This window comes from Diachasma alloeum, unplaced genomic scaffold (genome assembly GCF_001412515.2).
Source record: "Diachasma alloeum isolate Michigan unplaced genomic scaffold, Dall2.0 Dall_scaffold_00381, whole genome shotgun sequence".
Classification (NCBI taxonomy): Eukaryota; Metazoa; Arthropoda; class Insecta; order Hymenoptera; family Braconidae; genus Diachasma; species Diachasma alloeum.
Genome location: NW_021680520.1, coordinates 266,109 through 288,522, shown reverse-complemented (window position 1 = coordinate 288,522; position 22,414 = coordinate 266,109). Strand labels below are relative to the sequence as shown.

At 37.6% G+C, this 22,414-nt stretch overlaps 1 protein-coding gene across 1 annotated transcript in view; it reads left to right on the top strand.

Annotated features, from left to right (window-relative positions):
- Positions 1–20,765, top strand: part of LOC107041832 (protein lava lamp) — a 33,095-nt gene extending 12,330 nt beyond the window's left edge. The window contains exons 5-13 of the mRNA XM_015262603.1: positions 281–409; positions 1,116–8,670; positions 9,515–9,678; positions 9,823–9,877; positions 11,661–11,670; positions 12,674–17,247; positions 18,092–18,255; positions 18,400–18,454; positions 20,238–20,765. Coding sequence (XP_015118089.1) covers positions 281–409; positions 1,116–8,670; positions 9,515–9,678; positions 9,823–9,877; positions 11,661–11,670; positions 12,674–17,247; positions 18,092–18,255; positions 18,400–18,454; positions 20,238–20,262 — 12,731 coding nt within the window. The 3' untranslated portion in view covers positions 20,263–20,765. The remainder of the gene's footprint in view (positions 1–280; positions 410–1,115; positions 8,671–9,514; positions 9,679–9,822; positions 9,878–11,660; positions 11,671–12,673; positions 17,248–18,091; positions 18,256–18,399; positions 18,455–20,237) is intronic.
- The last annotated feature ends 1,649 nt before the right edge of the window (positions 20,766–22,414 follow it).

Here is a 22,414-nt window from a genome sequence, read left to right as displayed (position 1 = left end):
TGATGCCTACTGATATTGGTCAAAGATTACCTCACTCAAATGTCAATTGGATATTCAGGATAATGTGTTGGTGGTGAAGTGGTAAAACGAATTCGCACATTATTTCGTAAGTGTCCTCGATATGGAGAACTTCATGAAAGGAATCCTGACGATGTTTGCAGAATAACGTGTATGAAACATTTGGATGTGGTTTGTTTTACCACTTTCCTACAGAAATAATATCACTAATTTATGTGGGAATCCTTTCGTCGATGTAAATTGGATCTTCAATTTTGTGCAGCGTGGTCAGTTGAATTGCAGACTCGTATCGGTGAACTAGAGAGCAAAGTTGAGGCTCAAACTGGTGTTATTCAGGCACATGTTGATGCTATTGCTACCTTGGAGAATCAGAAACTGGATCTTATGCAAGGTAATTTTTACTTGATCAGAAACTTTTCGCAAGGAAACAAGTAGTAGTACGTATTGTTCAGGATTTGAGTCATACTTAACTCTAGCTAAAAGACTGTACACCAGAGAGATTATTCAAACGAAAAAAAAATGATACATTAAATTTACTCATACAGTATTGAGTGTTTAACTCCAAAATATAATTGGAAATTAATTTGAATAAATGCAAAAAGACCTTTTTTGTAACTTGCGAGATTTTTCACCAAAAGGTCTTTTATCATTCACCAAATCTGCCAGCTCAGAAGATATTTATAAAAAAATTTGTGTATAGCCTGTGAAATCGTCGACATTAACCTTAAAACAACGATTTTCTAGTACTTTGTGCAATTATTGCTTCAAATTTATTCATGCCATAAGAAGAAAGCAAGCAGGATTGCGAGTACTTTATGCGTTATTAGTCTTTTTTTTATTTCTCTCTCTACCAATTCCATTGGTAATAAGCTTTCGAATGGATCTGTAGCAGTGGTTCTAGGATAAATGCACCTCTGAAAATTGTTCTTTGCATCATTTTTTAATCTCAGTTCCAGAACTCTTTTGATGGAACGATAAAGATTTTTTGTGCTATTATAATAATTTTAGTCATCATCGTTTCAATTGAAATAAAATTAATGACACTCCAGGCCATTCCACTGTAAACGCTAATGTTCATTATTTTCGTTGAATTTCAGAGCTTCACAACGTAAAACAAGAAATTTCTGCCCTCGAAGCCGAGAACGCAGACTGTGAGAACCTTCGAGTAACCGCTGAGCTCAAAGTTGTTGAGTTGGAAGACCAACTAGAGTCACTAAACCGCGCCAAACCCCAGAGCACCTCCACTACCTCCCTTCACAACGATGAATCCAACGATAATAAACAACCAGCTGTCGACTCTTTCGAGTCCATCGAAGAGAACCGAAACGAACTTCTGAAACAAGTTGACTTACTAACTCAGCAAAACCAAAACCTGGAGATGCAGCTGCGAGAGTTCAGACAGAGGGATCCAGCAGTCGAGAAGAAATCCTCGGACACAGACTCCACCGAGTCTTTCGAGAGAATTTCAGATAACAACGATGGATCCACCAAGATGGATGCTCTGATTATTTCAGAGGAGAAACTATCAGAACCCCAAGAACACCTAACAGATCTTCACCAGAAAATGGAACATCTCGTTCAAGAGAATAACGATTTGGTGATAGAATTAACAAAACTCCAGGAAAAAGTGAGCCATCAAACCGAAGATTATAAAACAAGATTGACAACCCTCGAACTCCAAAATTCAAAATTGAAGCAGAATCTGACGAATCTCTGCAACGAGACAGCTTTGATGTCTCTGGCAACAGAGATCTCAAATTGTAAGCAAGCAACCGAGCAACAACTACAACTCATAGAGAACTTGGAGATGACTCTTCTCCAAAGTAATCAACAACTATCCGAAAAACGGGAAGAAATAACAGAGTGTCAGCAATTGATCAAGAACCTATCATCAATTCAATCCAAATTCACTGAAATGGAGGAGAAAATCGAACACTTGAACATTGAGAAGTCCTCGATTGCTGAGAAATTCCAATTGTCATCAATCGAAATTTCAGAATTATCCCAGAAGTCGAAAGAACTGGAAAACACGAGCATCGAGAAGATTAACAATCTACAGTCTCAATTATCTGACCAAAGCTCTGAGATACTTTCTCTAAAAGAAGTCATCACCACCAACGAAAAAATCCTGGAAGAAGTAAAACACGAAAACAATGAATTGAAAATCACAATTGATTCCCTGCAAAAAGAAAAATCGTGGATGGAAGATGAAAACACCCATTTAAATAATCAATTACAGCTCAAAGAAGATTCCATATCTGCTCTCGAGGGAGAGTTTAAAACAACAGTCTCCATCATCGAAGACAGGCTGAAAGATAAAGAAGTGATGCTAATGTCTTCAGAAAGTCAAATTCCAATATTACAGAATGAATTAGAAGAGAAAGACAAGAGTATCGAAGAGTTTGAGAAGAAAATAGAATGGTTGGAGGCACTGTTGCAGGCCAAGGAGGTGACACTTGCAGAAGAAAAGGAGAGGATGACTGCTGAATTCGACAGCAACGTGACATCTTTGGAGAAAGTGCTAGAGAATAAAACGTCTCTTGTTGCTTCTTTACAAACAGAAATTCAATCGTTATTGGAAACACTGAAGAACAACGAAGTAACGATAATTACGCTGCAGGGTGAGATAAATTCTCTGCATTCTGCCTTAGCAGAGAGAGAAATTTCTGCAGTTTCTCTTGCTGAAGAGACCAATGCCTGTCAAGAGTCTCTCATGGAGAAAGAGAGTCTTTACCAGTCATGCTCATCGACATTAGCTTCAGATAAATCAGAATCAGAAGTTGCAAATATTGAGATCCAGCAGAAATTGATAGATCTTCAATCCCAAGTGGAGAATTCCAATTCAATTATCAAAAAATTAAAAGAGGAAATTGAGAATATTACGAGCGCTAAGATTGGCTTGGAACAGGAGGCTGAGCAAATACGATTAGGCAAATCATCACTTGAGATATCTACCACAGCATTGTCTTATGAATTAGAATTATTGAAGATTGAAGTGAACATGAAACATCAGGAGAATGATCAACTCAAAGTGATGATTGACGAATTGAAAACTCGATCAGATTCGATGGATAAAGAATTGAAGGAGAAGTATAATGAATTGGAGCATAACAAAGCCGAAATTAATGATAAAGAATCAATTATTATAAATATGAGAGAAGAAGTCACTAGATTAAATGAAGTCATCGCGGAAAAGGAGAATAGTTGTACAGCTCTTGAAGCGGAAATAATGGGATTGCAGCAGCAATTGAGAGAAAAAGCGACCTTTACAGATAAAATTGAAGAGTTGACTCAAATAATAACAGAAAAGGAAGAAACGATCAACAGATTAGAGTCTGTCGTCACTGAGCTTAATGAGAAACTCTGTGAAACGAGCACTAGAGTTAATGAATTCGGACAAACATTACGCGAGAAAGAATCAATCCTCTTAACTTTACTAGAAGAAAAAGAAAGTTTAATCCAACAAATTGCGGCTGAAACTTCAGCTAAAGAGGAAGCATTAGCATCAATTGCATCCCTAAATCGTCAGCTAGAGAATCAAACGTCATACATCGAGGAAATAAGAGCTGAACTGAGTGATGCTTACAGAATGATGGAACAATTGAAGCTGAAACATATGGAGGACATCGGAATGCAGAATCAAAGGCTAGAAGAAATAATCCTTGAATTGAATGACAAAACGAGTCAATGTAGTCAATTGACTTCTATTCTAGAAGAGAAAGAAAGAATCATTGGGGAAAACGTGACACTGGAGATTAAGACATCCTTAGAACAACGAATTATTCAGTTGGAAAAAGAATTAGAAGATGTCAATGCAACCAGTCAAGCGCAATTGCAGAAAATGAAAGTGATTGCTGCAAATCTTAAGAAGAAAACAGCCCAGTGTCAAGAGCTGGAAGCGAAGGCTCACGATTTCGAAGAGAAATGGACGAATGAAAAATCAGAGAAGGAAGAAATCAATATTAGACTCCAGCAGGTGCAATCGGACGTGGAAATGAAGATAAATAAAATGAAAGAATTGGAACAACAGTTGATTGATTCCTACGAGGGTACGACGAATGCATCTGAAACGATTCAGAGATTATCGGACGAATTGAACACAGCTAATGACACAATATCCAGTCTTCACGATCGTGTGAAAGTTCTACAATTGGAAACAGAAAGACTGTCAGCTGAAATCGATGAAAAATCTAAATCAATCGAGAGTGAAAAGCTGATGAGAGATTCTATAACTGCAGAGTTCGAATCTTACAAACAGATCACTGAATCGGATTTGAATTCTTCTAACGAGAAAATTATGCTTTTGAATGAACAAATTATGGAGAAAAAGGAAGAATTCAAAAACTTGGAAGAAACCAATACGTTAAATCAACGGATGACATCGGAGACTATTGAACTATTGAAAACACAATTGAGTCAATTAGAAGAGACGTTGAACTCCATGAAAGATCAAATTGAATTTTTAGCTGCAGAAGTCGAGAATAAATCTTCAGAAATATCTTCCAAAGATCAACAAATTGGAGTATTAACCCTCGAAATTGACGATAAAAACAATCAGATCTCATCCCTGACCATCGACATTGACCAGAAGATCCAAGAGATCGATTCCTTAACATCAGAAATTGAATCTGAAAAATTATCTAAAGACTCAATCACCTCCGAACTCGAAGCTCTCAAGACCCTGAAGACAACCCTGGAGCAAGAACTAGAAGAAGCCAAAGAGAAAGCTCGTGAACTAGGAGTTAGAATGCAAGTGATGGAGACTGAATACGTCGACCAATTGAACACTATCCAAACCCTGAGAACAGAAAATGGAATGTTGTCTTCCAAGCACGCACAAACGCACGAGCGCCTGGAGAACACAGAGGCAGAATCCACCGAACGACTGCGAGTCATTGAATCCTTGAAAAATGAGATAATCGAGCTGAAAAATGCCCAGCCATCCTCTCACCCCCCGGACTCCTGCGACCACTGCGAGAGATGCCAGGGACTGGTGAATGCATTGGAAGGAAAACTACAAGAGCGAAATGCTGAGATTCAGAACCTAGACAACGAATTGGCGAATTCCATCGCAAATTTCTTACAAATGCGAGAGAATCTGAGGACTCAAGAAATGCAGTGTAACGAAGAGTCTCAGGAAGCTAGAAAATCATTGGCTCAATTCAATAACTTATTAGCGAGAAATTCAGATAATGAATTGAGAATTCAGCAATTGCACGAGCAGATAATTAATTTGAACGATAGAAATTGTGCTCTCGATGAAGAACTGATAAAAACTCGAGAAATTGCAGCTTTGGCCCAACACTTCGAGCAACTCCACCTGAATTTATCCCAGATTCATCAAGAAAAGGAGAAAGAACTCGAAGAATTGAATGCAAAATTCCAAGAATTGCAGATTGAGAAGGATGATTTATCCGAGAAACTCGACAATTTGAAGTTGGAGAGGACAACAGTTGAGAAGCTGGAGAATATAGTTCCTGAGAGGATTGAGCAAGTCCCTCCAGCCCCTAAATTATTCGACGCTGCCAAACTCTTCACTGCCCCAGCTCCTTGGGACGTAGACAGCTCCATTGAAGACACTTCATCCCTCAAAAAAAGACTTGAAGACATCGAGATCGAGAAAAGTCAATTGTCCTCTCAACTTAATCAATTGACCACCGAAATCTCTTCATATCAGCTAGAAATTAGACAACTCAGAGAGAAGAATGAAGAATTAGCGCAGTTATCTTCCGAAGCAGAAGGAATAAAATCGATTGTGAGAGATTTCGAGCAACAGGTTCAACTTCTGAGTGAGGAGAACAATCAGCTGCGAGCTGAGCTGCTTCAGCGCCAGGAGTTCATCGCGAGACCCGTTGAGGACTTGAGAATATCTCAAGACTCCACTGATGCAATGATTGAGACTCTGAAGAGGGAGAAGGACGACTTGCAGAATACGATTGTTCATTTCATCACCAATGCAAAACGACTGATTGAAGATGGAGGAAACTCTGAAGAGTTCAGCATAAATGATTACGTTACGGAATTGACTGCAATCATATCGACAATTCGATCGTTGCAGCAGAGGATAATTGATTTGAATTCAACTTCAGTACTTCAATCTCAAGAGAATAAAGAAGAAGTGTCCGAGGAGATGAGGGTTGAGTATTCTTTAGGATTGTCAGCACCTCCACTTAATGATGAGGAGATTAAGCTCGACGATGAAGAGGAGTGGGGCTGGAACGCCCAGGATGCGGAGTTGGGCTCTGGATTAGCACTGGCTCCGATCTGCACTGGAGAAACTCAACTCAAGGCTAGGATAGCTGAATTGGGAGACACAATTAAAGACTTGGAGGACGAAAAACTCAAGTTGACTGAGGAAATTAAAGTGGGACAGATTCGAAGTGGGAAGTTGGTGAAAAAACTAAAGCAATTCAAGGCCCAGAATGAAAATCTTCAGAAACAGTTGAAGCTGCAGAAATCCTCGGGTAGCTTGTGCGACCTCGACTCGGCGATTGAAGACGAACTCAAGTCCCAGATCTCCCAATTAGAAAAGAACTTGAGTGAAGTTAAATCAGATCACAACAAAATCATTCAAGAACGAGACAATCTGTTGAAACGAATTGACGTTCTGATTGCTGCCAATGAAAGGTTCACAGAGATGAAGGAACGTCAGGATCGTGAAGTCGAAGTTCTTCAAATCCGGAATAAGGAGTTGGCGAGTAAGATCGGAGGAGTTGAGAGAGATATTGGGGAGGTATCTACATCTCTTGAAACGTGTGAAACTGAAAAATCAACGATCGAAAAGGTCTCGAAAGAGCAATACGACGAGCTCCAGGAATCCTTGGAGATGTTGGCAACTGAGAATGAACAGCTGAGGACATTAATCGAAGCTGAGAAGAGTGAGAGGCTTGCAATTGAGATTTCCTTGAGCGAAAGGATGAGAGAGATTGAAAAGTCTAAGAATCAGACTGACGAGATGAAGATCGGGTTCGATGAAACCCTGAAGAAATGTCAGAATTTGGAGACGGAATGCAGGACTAATTTGGAGATTGCCAATCAAAGGAGGATTGAGGTGGAGAATAATCATGAGATTGTGCTTGGCCAGGCGTTGCAGCGTTCACAAGAGCTGGAGAGTGAAATAGCTGAACGAAACGAAAGAATCAGACTGTTAGAAGAGAGTCTGAATGCCTCTGAGCATCAGCTCAACGACGCGCAAGAGACTCTGTCCAATGTTACCGAACTATTGAACGTCAGGGTTCAAGAAGTTGCGGAATTGCGACAACAGATCCAGCAATTACAAGGTGCAAAGATTGAAGCAGCAACTTGTCGTGTTAACGTAGATAATTTAAACAAGAAATTGATGGAAACGGAGGAAGACATGTCGCGAAAACTGACTGAACAGGAAGAGGATTTATCTCGCAAGTTGACACAGAGAGAAGAAGACTTGACGCGTAAATTAACTGAACGAGAAGAAGACTTGACCCGTCAATTGACCGAAGCTGAAGAAGATTTGTCGAGACAATTATCTCATAAAGAAGCAGAAATGAAGGAATTGTCAGCGAAACTGCAGGCGACATTGCAGGAGAAAACTGAAGAAATTGATTCTCTATCTTCTAAAATTCAAGAACTCTCGTCAGACCGTGACACATTGCGTTCTACTATTGAAAATCAGAATCAAGAACTCCAGTTGTTGAAAGAATCATTGGATAAGAATGAATGGCTGGTGGAAGCCCTCAAAACTGAATCTAACGTAAAAAAGGAGACAGTTTCCACTCTAGAAAACGATTTGTCTTCTTCTAGAGAAGAAATAATACGTCTGACAACATCAATCACCACTTTGACATCAGAAATAGATCAAAGGCATCAGGAGCTCTCTTCAAAAGAAAACGAAATCGAGTCCCTGAAGGGAATTGTGACTAATCTGCAAGCAAAATTAGAAGAGCGAAATTGTGAAATCTGTCCTAAATGTAAAGAAAACGAGGGGATTCTCTCGGAAATAGAACTTTTGAAGGAGCAATTGAGGCTTAAAGAAGCGGAAGTTGAGGATTTAAAGTACATCTTGAACGAGAGTACGTATCCGCGGATTTTCCAAGAGCTTCAGGACAAAGTGAACTCTTTATACAATGAAAAAACTCAGTTGGAAACATCTCTGAGTTCCGCTCTTCACCAACTTCACGCCCAGGGAGTTCCTACAGCACAGGAGGCTATTGTGGAAGACGAAGCTTCAGTGAGAGTTATAGATCTTCAGAAGACATTAGATGTGAAGGAGGCGGAGGTGGAGTCATTAAAGAAGAAGTTAGAGAGTAAGACCACTGAGTGTTCGTTGTTGGAGAACGCATTAGCCAAAGAAATATCGAGTTCGTCTTCCAGTGGGGAGGAATCTCAGGGGATGAGGGAACAATCCCTTACCTCGAGTGAACTAGATGTGGCGCTCTATATGCTTCATCAGAGGGATGTGAGGTGCGAGGAGTTGACTCATGAGTTGATGCAGTTGTTGGAGGAGAGGGATACCCTGCAGTTGAGGCTTTCTAACGCCATTAGATTGAACGAGGAGATGAGGAGGGGAGGTGCTGGGGAGGTGACGACGTTGAGTGAACAGCCTGTGAATGTTGATGCAGAGAAAATTCAGGAAAAGAGTGATCCCTCGCGGGAGAAAACTGAACTTGCTCAAAAGTAAGTGACATTTTTCGAGATTTTTTCGCACTTTTATTTTTGAGATCAGACGACTGGGGTCAGGGTGGCACAAAGGATACTTTTACTGGTTTCAGTATACAATCACGGGCCCTAATTAATTAATTTAAAAAATGTGGCTGGGTAACGAATGGCTAATGACTTTAAAGCTCTTTGAATCAACTGATATATTATTATGGATGTTCGCGTATTTCGTAATTTTCATTATATTACGGTATCAAACTAAATTCAAAACAACAGTGGTAAGGTGTCTATGGGTGTTTTCGCCAATTATTGGTATTGTTTTATACCTACAAAATTTAATTTTGTTGAGGCTTTCTTATCATTCAGAAAGCCTCAAAAATTTTTTCCAATTTTTAAAAAATTTTATTATGCTCACAACGTTCCTTTATTAATTTTGCGAGTTTTTGACAAAATTTTGCATCTCAGCAGAGGTCAATGTTTTTTGCGAGTTTTCAATATGAGTTTCCGATGAAAAGTTTCCGTTCTTTCGATTGACCACGGTTCCAATTAGCTCACATCGTCAAAAATCCTTTGAAACCGCCAAAAAACTAGGAAATGATGCGTGGTACCCTTTTCCTTCACTTCGATTGAAGATTTTTTTCTTCCTTACCCAAAGTGACTATTTTTACGAAACATTGAATATTCGTAGAACATAAAGTAAAAAATTATATTATTAATATTATTATTACTATTATTAACATTAATTAATATTATTTTATATTCTGTGAATATAACATTTTTAGACTCATGTGTTTCATTATAATTATTGCTTATGATTTATTGAGTAGTCAGAGCCCCCTGTAAACGCTAGTCTTCCCCGTAGGTTGTCCCAGCTGCACACAGTGGGTCACAGACGAGATATTCGATTGATGGATGATCGAGAATTGAGGAACACCCAGCAAATGTCACTGCTGGCGCACAAAGACGCCCTTAGTACCCTCCCTCCGGATGCCGCTGCCAGACTCATCAATGCCAATTACACCCTTTGTATGTATTCCATGCTAGAGTAATTGTTTTCCACCTAAAACAAGTGATTCACATTCTCTTAGTTCTATTTCACAACTTTCACTCTTCAACACAGTATGACGCACAATTATGATTGAAACTAATTTTTTATTCCACTCATTTCAGCACGAGACGTCCAGAGTCAATCAAGCGTATTACTAAATTGGTTGTGGGGTAAAAGGTAACTTTGTCTTTAGTTTTAATTACTGCAATTATGCAATGAATGGATTGAATGAAATAATTACATTTGACTTTATATCGGTTTTTTGTAGAGACATTTTCTCTGCAAAAGTGCATCCATTCCTCCCAGTTACCATTCATTTAATTTTTATAGTCCATACGCTAACCCTGTTCCTGTATGGACTACGAAGTTCAGTAAATTGTATTATTGGAGTTTACTTTTTTTATGGTGTTAACTCTAGATTGATCACCCGATGAGGAAAACCCCGTCGCGCGTCGTTTTTCTTTAATTACAATTGACTGGCTAATCGGAAGAATTAAAAAAAATCAACTTCGTCAATTGAAGTGTCTAAAAAATTATGGTAGTTTTTAGAACAAGATATTTCCCAAAATTCTTAAAGGAAACAAATTTTCGAACAGATGAATTATGTTTTCCCATGTTAAATGAAATTACCCATGACGCGACGTTGCCGGAAACTCGCTAAACGCGTCCGTGCAGTGTAGAGTGAATTCGGCAACGCTAAAGCCTAAATAACACGGGGAATCCCCGCGCAGGTGATCAAAGTTGGAGGGACGCATTTGGTGACCAGACTAGGGTTAAATCCGAATGCGAAGTGGGGGTTTGCAAATTGTGGGAGGATCTATTTGTTCATAACATTTTATTTTTCTTTATTTACCATAGTTAGGGAACAAAGTTATAAAACAAAAAATGTTTGATATGTGAAAATCAGGGATCGGCATAAAGCATCAGATTATTAATATTACGAGAAGTTGCATCTTAGAATAATTAAGGTTTACTTATCTTCATTGAAATGTGAAAAATAAGATAATAATGGATAATTATAAATTTCATAAAAAGGATTTTCGATCAGTTAAATAATCTTCCGAATTCACTTATTGATTAATAAAATAATTCGGAATTTGAATATTTAATTGATGATTAATTTAATAAATTGAAAATTGGTGAGTAATATTAACCAAATGACTTATTCAAAATTTCACTTTATTTAAAATTTATGATTATGTCGATGACTGGTGAAAATACACTTTTCTTGTTGGAAAATTTCCATCCTGTTTGCACCCACGATATCATAGTTTGAACAATCAAATTGTTATAAACAAATAGACCATAATTTGGAATTCGCAACATCAAACCGTGAATTCCAATAGTAAAATTTACTGAACCTCATACAGCATATAGAAACGGGACTACTACGAGTACACCTCCTGGACGCTCTTTCTACGGATACAATAGGGTGCTTCATTACCCCATCGCTATTGTTCTATTCACCTTCCATTAGAGACGCAACAGCGAAGTGCTACATCTTTTTGATATCCCCTTCTGAACCGATTTATACCCGTACGATTGGAATGTGTGCGGTTCAGTTCAACGAAAAAATTTGTTAAACACTTAGAGAAATGTAAAAAATCTAGAAAATTTCTGTTCCCAAAAAGCTTTGTAGTTTCTTTTCTGGTGAACTTATTTTTTAAAAATCCAATAGTGTTTTCGCGAACAGACTTGATACTAAAGATTGATGAATGCACAATTTTGATTTTTCAGTGAAAGGAAGAAATGTGCGTGCAAAAATATCAATAAATACCTTGAAATTTCTGGCCCAGATCTAGTATTCAGAAACCTCTGAAGAAAATTGGAGTTTTATATACAGTTTTTACCATCAACAGAAAATGCGATTGGGTGATAAGCATTCCCAGTGTATCCGTAGAGGACTGATGAACAACAATTCATGATTTATAATCGATCATAATTTAATACTTATTTGCAGTACACCAAAAGTAGTCCACATGTGACCAAAGCCAAAATCGATAACTGGATAACTTCCACAAGTTCCATAAAACATTCCCTACAATTAATTGAAGCGATTGACTGCCAATTGATTGTTTCTTGCCTGGGACGGGAATAATGGTATTCACCATTCATCAATTCAATTTAACGATGTAAATTGAATTATCTAAAACACTGGATCGTCATTCAAAGGAAGTGGGAAGAGGAAACATTTATATTTGTACATTGAATTCGTTGGAGCTTTTAAATGCGTGTAATTATATCAGTGACGATTAATTTATGAAATACAATGAGTTAAAGCTGGTGCCTTTATCGTGTGAAAGAAAAATATATTTATGAGATGAGAATGCAGAAGTGGGGAGTGAGAAGAACAGCAATGTAATAGATTGTATTATAATTATAATATATAGTGTCATTGTATAAAAAAACATTGAAAGTGTATTTACTAACAACGGAAGGAGAAAATGTACATTCAAATTAAATTTTCATCGAGTGGAATAACTGTCAATATTGATGTATTCTGATGAATCCCTTTGATCCATTGCGCATCATTATCTTTTATTGACGATGTGGAACACAGGACAGTTGACCTGTTAATGGGGATGTCAGGGAATTATATTTTTGGAATTTATAAGTGATAGGAAACTTCGCAATCTGCATTCATCTGTATTCATTCAATGACATTTGAGAGTTATGGCTAGGAGTAGAACCTGGGATAGTATTCTCGAGCTGGTGACGCCCTTGCAAATATTTTTTTAAGGTCCTGGTGGATTATCTTTCGAACGTGACTGTGGTTGTTTTTTTATTTTGATAATCTGAAATAATCTCCAATTCCTATTCCGTTTTACATAGCCCTTAAGTCTCCAAAAATTATGATTGTACAATCAAAAAAACTTTGAAAAAAAGTTGAACATTTCCAAAGAGCGTTTTTGAATAATATTGGAAAATAAACCCAATAGGGAGGAAATTGCAAATTAGTAATTTGCNATTCAGAGATTATCGGACGAATTGAACACAGCTAATGACACAATATCCAGTCTTCACGATCGTGTGAAAGTTCTACAATTGGAAACAGAAAGACTGTCAGCTGAAATCGATGAAAAATCTAAATCAATCGAGAGTGAAAAGCTGATGAGAGATTCTATAACTGCAGAGTTCGAATCTTACAAACAGATCACTGAATCGGATTTGAATTCTTCTAACGAGAAAATTATGCTTTTGAATGAACAAATTATGGAGAAAAAGGAAGAATTCAAAAACTTGGAAGAAACCAATACGTTAAATCAACGGATGACATCGGAGACTATTGAACTATTGAAAACACAATTGAGTCAATTAGAAGAGACGTTGAACTCCATGAAAGATCAAATTGAATTTTTAGCTGCAGAAGTCGAGAATAAATCTTCAGAAATATCTTCCAAAGATCAACAAATTGGAGTATTAACCCTCGAAATTGACGATAAAAACAATCAGATCTCATCCCTGACCATCGACATTGACCAGAAGATCCAAGAGATCGATTCCTTAACATCAGAAATTGAATCTGAAAAATTATCTAAAGACTCAATCACCTCCGAACTCGAAGCTCTCAAGACCCTGAAGACAACCCTGGAGCAAGAACTAGAAGAAGCCAAAGAGAAAGCTCGTGAACTAGGAGTTAGAATGCAAGTGATGGAGACTGAATACGTCGACCAATTGAACACTATCCAAACCCTGAGAACAGAAAATGGAATGTTGTCTTCCAAGCACGCACAAACGCACGAGCGCCTGGAGAACACAGAGGCAGAATCCACCGAACGACTGCGAGTCATTGAATCCTTGAAAAATGAGATAATCGAGCTGAAAAATGCCCAGCCATCCTCTCACCCCCCGGACTCCTGCGACCACTGCGAGAGATGCCAGGGACTGGTGAATGCATTGGAAGGAAAACTACAAGAGCGAAATGCTGAGATTCAGAACCTAGACAACGAATTGGCGAATTCCATCGCAAATTTCTTACAAATGCGAGAGAATCTGAGGACTCAAGAAATGCAGTGTAACGAAGAGTCTCAGGAAGCTAGAAAATCATTGGCTCAATTCAATAACTTATTAGCGAGAAATTCAGATAATGAATTGAGAATTCAGCAATTGCACGAGCAGATAATTAATTTGAACGATAGAAATTGTGCTCTCGATGAAGAACTGATAAAAACTCGAGAAATTGCAGCTTTGGCCCAACACTTCGAGCAACTCCACCTGAATTTATCCCAGATTCATCAAGAAAAGGAGAAAGAACTCGAAGAATTGAATGCAAAATTCCAAGAATTGCAGATTGAGAAGGATGATTTATCCGAGAAACTCGACAATTTGAAGTTGGAGAGGACAACAGTTGAGAAGCTGGAGAATATAGTTCCTGAGAGGATTGAGCAAGTCCCTCCAGCCCCTAAATTATTCGACGCTGCCAAACTCTTCACTGCCCCAGCTCCTTGGGACGTAGACAGCTCCATTGAAGACACTTCATCCCTCAAAAAAAGACTTGAAGACATCGAGATCGAGAAAAGTCAATTGTCCTCTCAACTTAATCAATTGACCACCGAAATCTCTTCATATCAGCTAGAAATTAGACAACTCAGAGAGAAGAATGAAGAATTAGCGCAGTTATCTTCCGAAGCAGAAGGAATAAAATCGATTGTGAGAGATTTCGAGCAACAGGTTCAACTTCTGAGTGAGGAGAACAATCAGCTGCGAGCTGAGCTGCTTCAGCGCCAGGAGTTCATCGCGAGACCCGTTGAGGACTTGAGAATATCTCAAGACTCCACTGATGCAATGATTGAGACTCTGAAGAGGGAGAAGGACGACTTGCAGAATACGATTGTTCATTTCATCACCAATGCAAAACGACTGATTGAAGATGGAGGAAACTCTGAAGAGTTCAGCATAAATGATTACGTTACGGAATTGACTGCAATCATATCGACAATTCGATCGTTGCAGCAGAGGATAATTGATTTGAATTCAACTTCAGTACTTCAATCTCAAGAGAATAAAGAAGAAGTGTCCGAGGAGATGAGGGTTGAGTATTCTTTAGGATTGTCAGCACCTCCACTTAATGATGAGGAGATTAAGCTCGACGATGAAGAGGAGTGGGGCTGGAACGCCCAGGATGCGGAGTTGGGCTCTGGATTAGCACTGGCTCCGATCTGCACTGGAGAAACTCAACTCAAGGCTAGGATAGCTGAATTGGGAGACACAATTAAAGACTTGGAGGACGAAAAACTCAAGTTGACTGAGGAAATTAAAGTGGGACAGATTCGAAGTGGGAAGTTGGTGAAAAAACTAAAGCAATTCAAGGCCCAGAATGAAAATCTTCAGAAACAGTTGAAGCTGCAGAAATCCTCGGGTAGCTTGTGCGACCTCGACTCGGCGATTGAAGACGAACTCAAGTCCCAGATCTCCCAATTAGAAAAGAACTTGAGTGAAGTTAAATCAGATCACAACAAAATCATTCAAGAACGAGACAATCTGTTGAAACGAATTGACGTTCTGATTGCTGCCAATGAAAGGTTCACAGAGATGAAGGAACGTCAGGATCGTGAAGTCGAAGTTCTTCAAATCCGGAATAAGGAGTTGGCGAGTAAGATCGGAGGAGTTGAGAGAGATATTGGGGAGGTATCTACATCTCTTGAAACGTGTGAAACTGAAAAATCAACGATCGAAAAGGTCTCGAAAGAGCAATACGACGAGCTCCAGGAATCCTTGGAGATGTTGGCAACTGAGAATGAACAGCTGAGGACATTAATCGAAGCTGAGAAGAGTGAGAGGCTTGCAATTGAGATTTCCTTGAGCGAAAGGATGAGAGAGATTGAAAAGTCTAAGAATCAGACTGACGAGATGAAGATCGGGTTCGATGAAACCCTGAAGAAATGTCAGAATTTGGAGACGGAATGCAGGACTAATTTGGAGATTGCCAATCAAAGGAGGATTGAGGTGGAGAATAATCATGAGATTGTGCTTGGCCAGGCGTTGCAGCGTTCACAAGAGCTGGAGAGTGAAATAGCTGAACGAAACGAAAGAATCAGACTGTTAGAAGAGAGTCTGAATGCCTCTGAGCATCAGCTCAACGACGCGCAAGAGACTCTGTCCAATGTTACCGAACTATTGAACGTCAGGGTTCAAGAAGTTGCGGAATTGCGACAACAGATCCAGCAATTACAAGGTGCAAAGATTGAAGCAGCAACTTGTCGTGTTAACGTAGATAATTTAAACAAGAAATTGATGGAAACGGAGGAAGACATGTCGCGAAAACTGACTGAACAGGAAGAGGATTTATCTCGCAAGTTGACACAGAGAGAAGAAGACTTGACGCGTAAATTAACTGAACGAGAAGAAGACTTGACCCGTCAATTGACCGAAGCTGAAGAAGATTTGTCGAGACAATTATCTCATAAAGAAGCAGAAATGAAGGAATTGTCAGCGAAACTGCAGGCGACATTGCAGGAGAAAACTGAAGAAATTGATTCTCTATCTTCTAAAATTCAAGAACTCTCGTCAGACCGTGACACATTGCGTTCTACTATTGAAAATCAGAATCAAGAACTCCAGTTGTTGAAAGAATCATTGGATAAGAATGAATGGCTGGTGGAAGCCCTCAAAACTGAATCTAACGTAAAAAAGGAGACAGTTTCCACTCTAGAAAACGATTTGTCTTCTTCTAGAGAAGAAATAATACGTCTGACAACATCAATCACCACTTTGACATCAGAAATAGATCAAAGGCATCAGGAGCTCTCTTCAAAAGAAAACGAAATCGAGTCCCTGAAGGGAATTGTGACTAATCTGCAAGCAAAATTAGAAGAGCGAAATTGTGAAATCTGTCCTAAATGTAAAGAAAACGAGGGGATTCTCTCGGAAATAGAACTTTTGAAGGAGCAATTGAGGCTTAAAGAAGCGGAAGTTGAGGATTTAAAGTACATCTTGAACGAGAGTACGTATCCGCGGATTTTCCAAGAGCTTCAGGACAAAGTGAACTCTTTATACAATGAAAAAACTCAGTTGGAAACATCTCTGAGTTCCGCTCTTCACCAACTTCACGCCCAGGGAGTTCCTACAGCACAGGAGGCTATTGTGGAAGACGAAGCTTCAGTGAGAGTTATAGATCTTCAGAAGACATTAGATGTGAAGGAGGCGGAGGTGGAGTCATTAAAGAAGAAGTTAGAGAGTAAGACCACTGAGTGTTCGTTGTTGGAGAACGCATTAGCCAAAGAAATATCGAGTTCGTCTTCCAGTGGGGAGGAATCTCAGGGGATGAGGGAACAATCCCTTACCTCGAGTGAACTAGATGTGGCGCTCTATATGCTTCATCAGAGGGATGTGAGGTGCGAGGAGTTGACTCATGAGTTGATGCAGTTGTTGGAGGAGAGGGATACCCTGCAGTTGAGGCTTTCTAACGCCATTAGATTGAACGAGGAGATGAGGAGGGGAGGTGCTGGGGAGGTGACGACGTTGAGTGAACAGCCTGTGAATGTTGATGCAGAGAAAATTCAGGAAAAGAGTGATCCCTCGCGGGAGAAAACTGAACTTGCTCAAAAGTAAGTGACATTTTTCGAGATTTTTTCGCACTTTTATTTTTGAGATCAGACGACTGGGGTCAGGGTGGCACAAAGGATACTTTTACTGGTTTCAGTATACAATCACGGGCCCTAATTAATTAATTTAAAAAATGTGGCTGGGTAACGAATGGCTAATGACTTTAAAGCTCTTTGAATCAACTGATATATTATTATGGATGTTCGCGTATTTCGTAATTTTCATTATATTACGGTATCAAACTAAATTCAAAACAACAGTGGTAAGGTGTCTATGGGTGTTTTCGCCAATTATTGGTATTGTTTTATACCTACAAAATTTAATTTTGTTGAGGCTTTCTTATCATTCAGAAAGCCTCAAAAATTTTTTCCAATTTTTAAAAAATTTTATTATGCTCACAACGTTCCTTTATTAATTTTGCGAGTTTTTGACAAAATTTTGCATCTCAGCAGAGGTCAATGTTTTTTGCGAGTTTTCAATATGAGTTTCCGATGAAAAGTTTCCGTTCTTTCGATTGACCACGGTTCCAATTAGCTCACATCGTCAAAAATCCTTTGAAACCGCCAAAAAACTAGGAAATGATGCGTGGTACCCTTTTCCTTCACTTCGATTGAAGATTTTTTTCTTCCTTACCCAAAGTGACTATTTTTACGAAACATTGAATATTCGTAGAACATAAAGTAAAAAATTATATTATTAATATTATTATTACTATTATTAACATTAATTAATATTATTTTATATTCTGTGAATATAACATTTTTAGACTCATGTGTTTCATTATAATTATTGCTTATGATTTATTGAGTAGTCAGAGCCCCCTGTAAACGCTAGTCTTCCCCGTAGGTTGTCCCAGCTGCACACAGTGGGTCACAGACGAGATATTCGATTGATGGATGATCGAGAATTGAGGAACACCCAGCAAATGTCACTGCTGGCGCACAAAGACGCCCTTAGTACCCTCCCTCCGGATGCCGCTGCCAGACTCATCAATGCCAATTACACCCTTTGTATGTATTCCATGCTAGAGTAATTGTTTTCCACCTAAAACAAGTGATTCACATTCTCTTAGTTCTATTTCACAACTTTCACTCTTCAACACAGTATGACGCACAATTATGATTGAAACTAATTTTTTATTCCACTCATTTCAGCACGAGACGTCCAGAGTCAATCAAGCGTATTACTAAATTGGTTGTGGGGTAAAAGGTAACTTTGTCTTTAGTTTTAATTACTGCAATTATGCAATGAATGGATTGAATGAAATAATTACATTTGACTTTATATCGGTTTTTTGTAGAGACATTTTCTCTGCAAAAGTGCATCCATTCCTCCCAGTTACCATTCATTTAATTTTTATAGTCCATACGCTAACCCTGTTCCTGTATGGACTACGAAGTTCAGTAAATTGTATTATTGGAGTTTACTTTTTTTATGGTGTTAACTCTAGATTGATCACCCGATGAGGAAAACCCCGTCGCGCGTCGTTTTTCTTTAATTACAATTGACTGGCTAATCGGAAGAATTAAAAAAAATCAACTTCGTCAATTGAAGTGTCTAAAAAATTATGGTAGTTTTTAGAACAAGATATTTCCCAAAATTCTTAAAGGAAACAAATTTTCGAACAGATGAATTATGTTTTCCCATGTTAAATGAAATTACCCATGACGCGACGTTGCCGGAAACTCGCTAAACGCGTCCGTGCAGTGTAGAGTGAATTCGGCAACGCTAAAGCCTAAATAACACGGGGAATCCCCGCGCAGGTGATCAAAGTTGGAGGGACGCATTTGGTGACCAGACTAGGGTTAAATCCGAATGCGAAGTGGGGGTTTGCAAATTGTGGGAGGATCTATTTGTTCATAACATTTTATTTTTCTTTATTTACCATAGTTAGGGAACAAAGTTATAAAACAAAAAATGTTTGATATGTGAAAATCAGGGATCGGCATAAAGCATCAGATTATTAATATTACGAGAAGTTGCATCTTAGAATAATTAAGGTTTACTTATCTTCATTGAAATGTGAAAAATAAGATAATAATGGATAATTATAAATTTCATAAAAAGGATTTTCGATCAGTTAAATAATCTTCCGAATTCACTTATTGATTAATAAAATAATTCGGAATTTGAATATTTAATTGATGATTAATTTAATAAATTGAAAATTGGTGAGTAATATTAACCAAATGACTTATTCAAAATTTCACTTTATTTAAAATTTATGATTATGTCGATGACTGGTGAAAATACACTTTTCTTGTTGGAAAATTTCCATCCTGTTTGCACCCACGATATCATAGTTTGAACAATCAAATTGTTATAAACAAATAGACCATAATTTGGAATTCGCAACATCAAACCGTGAATTCCAATAGTAAAATTTACTGAACCTCATACAGCATATAGAAACGGGACTACTACGAGTACACCTCCTGGACGCTCTTTCTACGGATACAATAGGGTGCTTCATTACCCCATCGCTATTGTTCTATTCACCTTCCATTAGAGACGCAACAGCGAAGTGCTACATCTTTTTGATATCCCCTTCTGAACCGATTTATACCCGTACGATTGGAATGTGTGCGGTTCAGTTCAACGAAAAAATTTGTTAAACACTTAGAGAAATGTAAAAAATCTAGAAAATTTCTGTTCCCAAAAAGCTTTGTAGTTTCTTTTCTGGTGAACTTATTTTTTAAAAATCCAATAGTGTTTTCGCGAACAGACTTGATACTAAAGATTGATGAATGCACAATTTTGATTTTTCAGTGAAAGGAAGAAATGTGCGTGCAAAAATATCAATAAATACCTTGAAATTTCTGGCCCAGATCTAGTATTCAGAAACCTCTGAAGAAAATTGGAGTTTTATATACAGTTTTTACCATCAACAGAAAATGCGATTGGGTGATAAGCATTCCCAGTGTATCCGTAGAGGACTGATGAACAACAATTCATGATTTATAATCGATCATAATTTAATACTTATTTGCAGTACACCAAAAGTAGTCCACATGTGACCAAAGCCAAAATCGATAACTGGATAACTTCCACAAGTTCCATAAAACATTCCCTACAATTAATTGAAGCGATTGACTGCCAATTGATTGTTTCTTGCCTGGGACGGGAATAATGGTATTCACCATTCATCAATTCAATTTAACGATGTAAATTGAATTATCTAAAACACTGGATCGTCATTCAAAGGAAGTGGGAAGAGGAAACATTTATATTTGTACATTGAATTCGTTGGAGCTTTTAAATGCGTGTAATTATATCAGTGACGATTAATTTATGAAATACAATGAGTTAAAGCTGGTGCCTTTATCGTGTGAAAGAAAAATATATTTATGAGATGAGAATGCAGAAGTGGGGAGTGAGAAGAACAGCAATGTAATAGATTGTATTATAATTATAATATATAGTGTCATTGTATAAAAAAACATTGAAAGTGTATTTACTAACAACGGAAGGAGAAAATGTACATTCAAATTAAATTTTCATCGAGTGGAATAACTGTCAATATTGATGTATTCTGATGAATCCCTTTGATCCATTGCGCATCATTATCTTTTATTGACGATGTGGAACACAGGACAGTTGACCTGTTAATGGGGATGTCAGGGAATTATATTTTTGGAATTTATAAGTGATAGGAAACTTCGCAATCTGCATTCATCTGTATTCATTCAATGACATTTGAGAGTTATGGCTAGGAGTAGAACCTGGGATAGTATTCTCGAGCTGGTGACGCCCTTGCAAATATTTTTTTAAGGTCCTGGTGGATTATCTTTCGAACGTGACTGTGGTTGTTTTTTTATTTTGATAATCTGAAATAATCTCCAATTCCTATTCCGTTTTACATAGCCCTTAAGTCTCCAAAAATTATGATTGTACAATCAAAAAAACTTTGAAAAAAAGTTGAACATTTCCAAAGAGCGTTTTTGAATAATATTGGAAAATAAACCCAATAGGGAGGAAATTGCAAATTAGTAATTTGCTGCATCTAATGGCTGTTAGGTCGTCATTTGTCACAGTAGTCAATGGCTGTCAGATCGTTAGTTACCATGATAAATTATCCATTCACTATTTACTCTATCGGAGTTATTTTTTAATCTTTATTAAAAACGCTCTTTGAAAATGTTCAATTTTTTTCTACTTTTTGCTTCCGAATGGAAGCATTGTAATCGGTCAAATTTAAGTTTTTGATCTTTCATGTTATATCAACCCAATGTGATCCGAGTCCGAAAATGCAATTTTTAGATCGTGTCCGAACGTATGTACGTATGTGTGTGTGTATGTATCAAATTTTTTCTTCGATTTTCTTCGATTGCTCGCTAATGAATCGATGGAATTGATTTTTTTTTTTTCAAATGTAGGTATTATTGGGCCCTATCCATAACCATTGTTTAAAATTCAATTCATTGATTGATTTTTTTTATTTTTGAATTTTTTCAAAAATTGGTTTTTTTACGATAACTAAAAAAAAAACGTTCGGAATGAATTGAATGACGGCTGAAAAAATTTGTTTCCATGTCCCCTTGACCGAGTTCGAACATGAAAGTGATAGCAATAATCGTTATTCCAATTTTTTTGAAAATTCGTTTTTTTTTTTCAAATTTCATCGATGTCTTTGTAGACTAGGCTTCAAATGGATTCAATAATAGATTAAAATGTTCCTTTGGATGCCAGCAAGTCTAAGTTGAAAGGTGGTTATGATAACTGCCTTCATTAATGTGATTTTTATGATGATATTTGGAAATTTTGGAGTTTTCATTCCTAAACCTAGCTTATACTAGAAAAAATGAACCTGTTGAAAAATATTAGAAATCAGTGTCAGTCCGCTGCGCTGGCTCTGGGTTGAAATGCGACCAGTAAGAGTGGATTAAAGTGAGTGTAACCCATTACGATCCGAAATAAGAATTTCAGAACGAAAACTAATTTCCGTTCATAATAAAAATGAAAAATAAAAATTATAAAAAATAGGAAAAAATAATCATGGTAGAATTTACTCAAGTAGAAAATTCAACACAATGAATTGAGAAGAAAATTATGCAATCCAATGAAATGAAAAAAGTATAAATTACATACGATAGAGAAAATAATATATGAAGTGACCATTCGGAAGCATATTGATAATTTATTAGCAAAGAAAGCTATACAATATCTGAT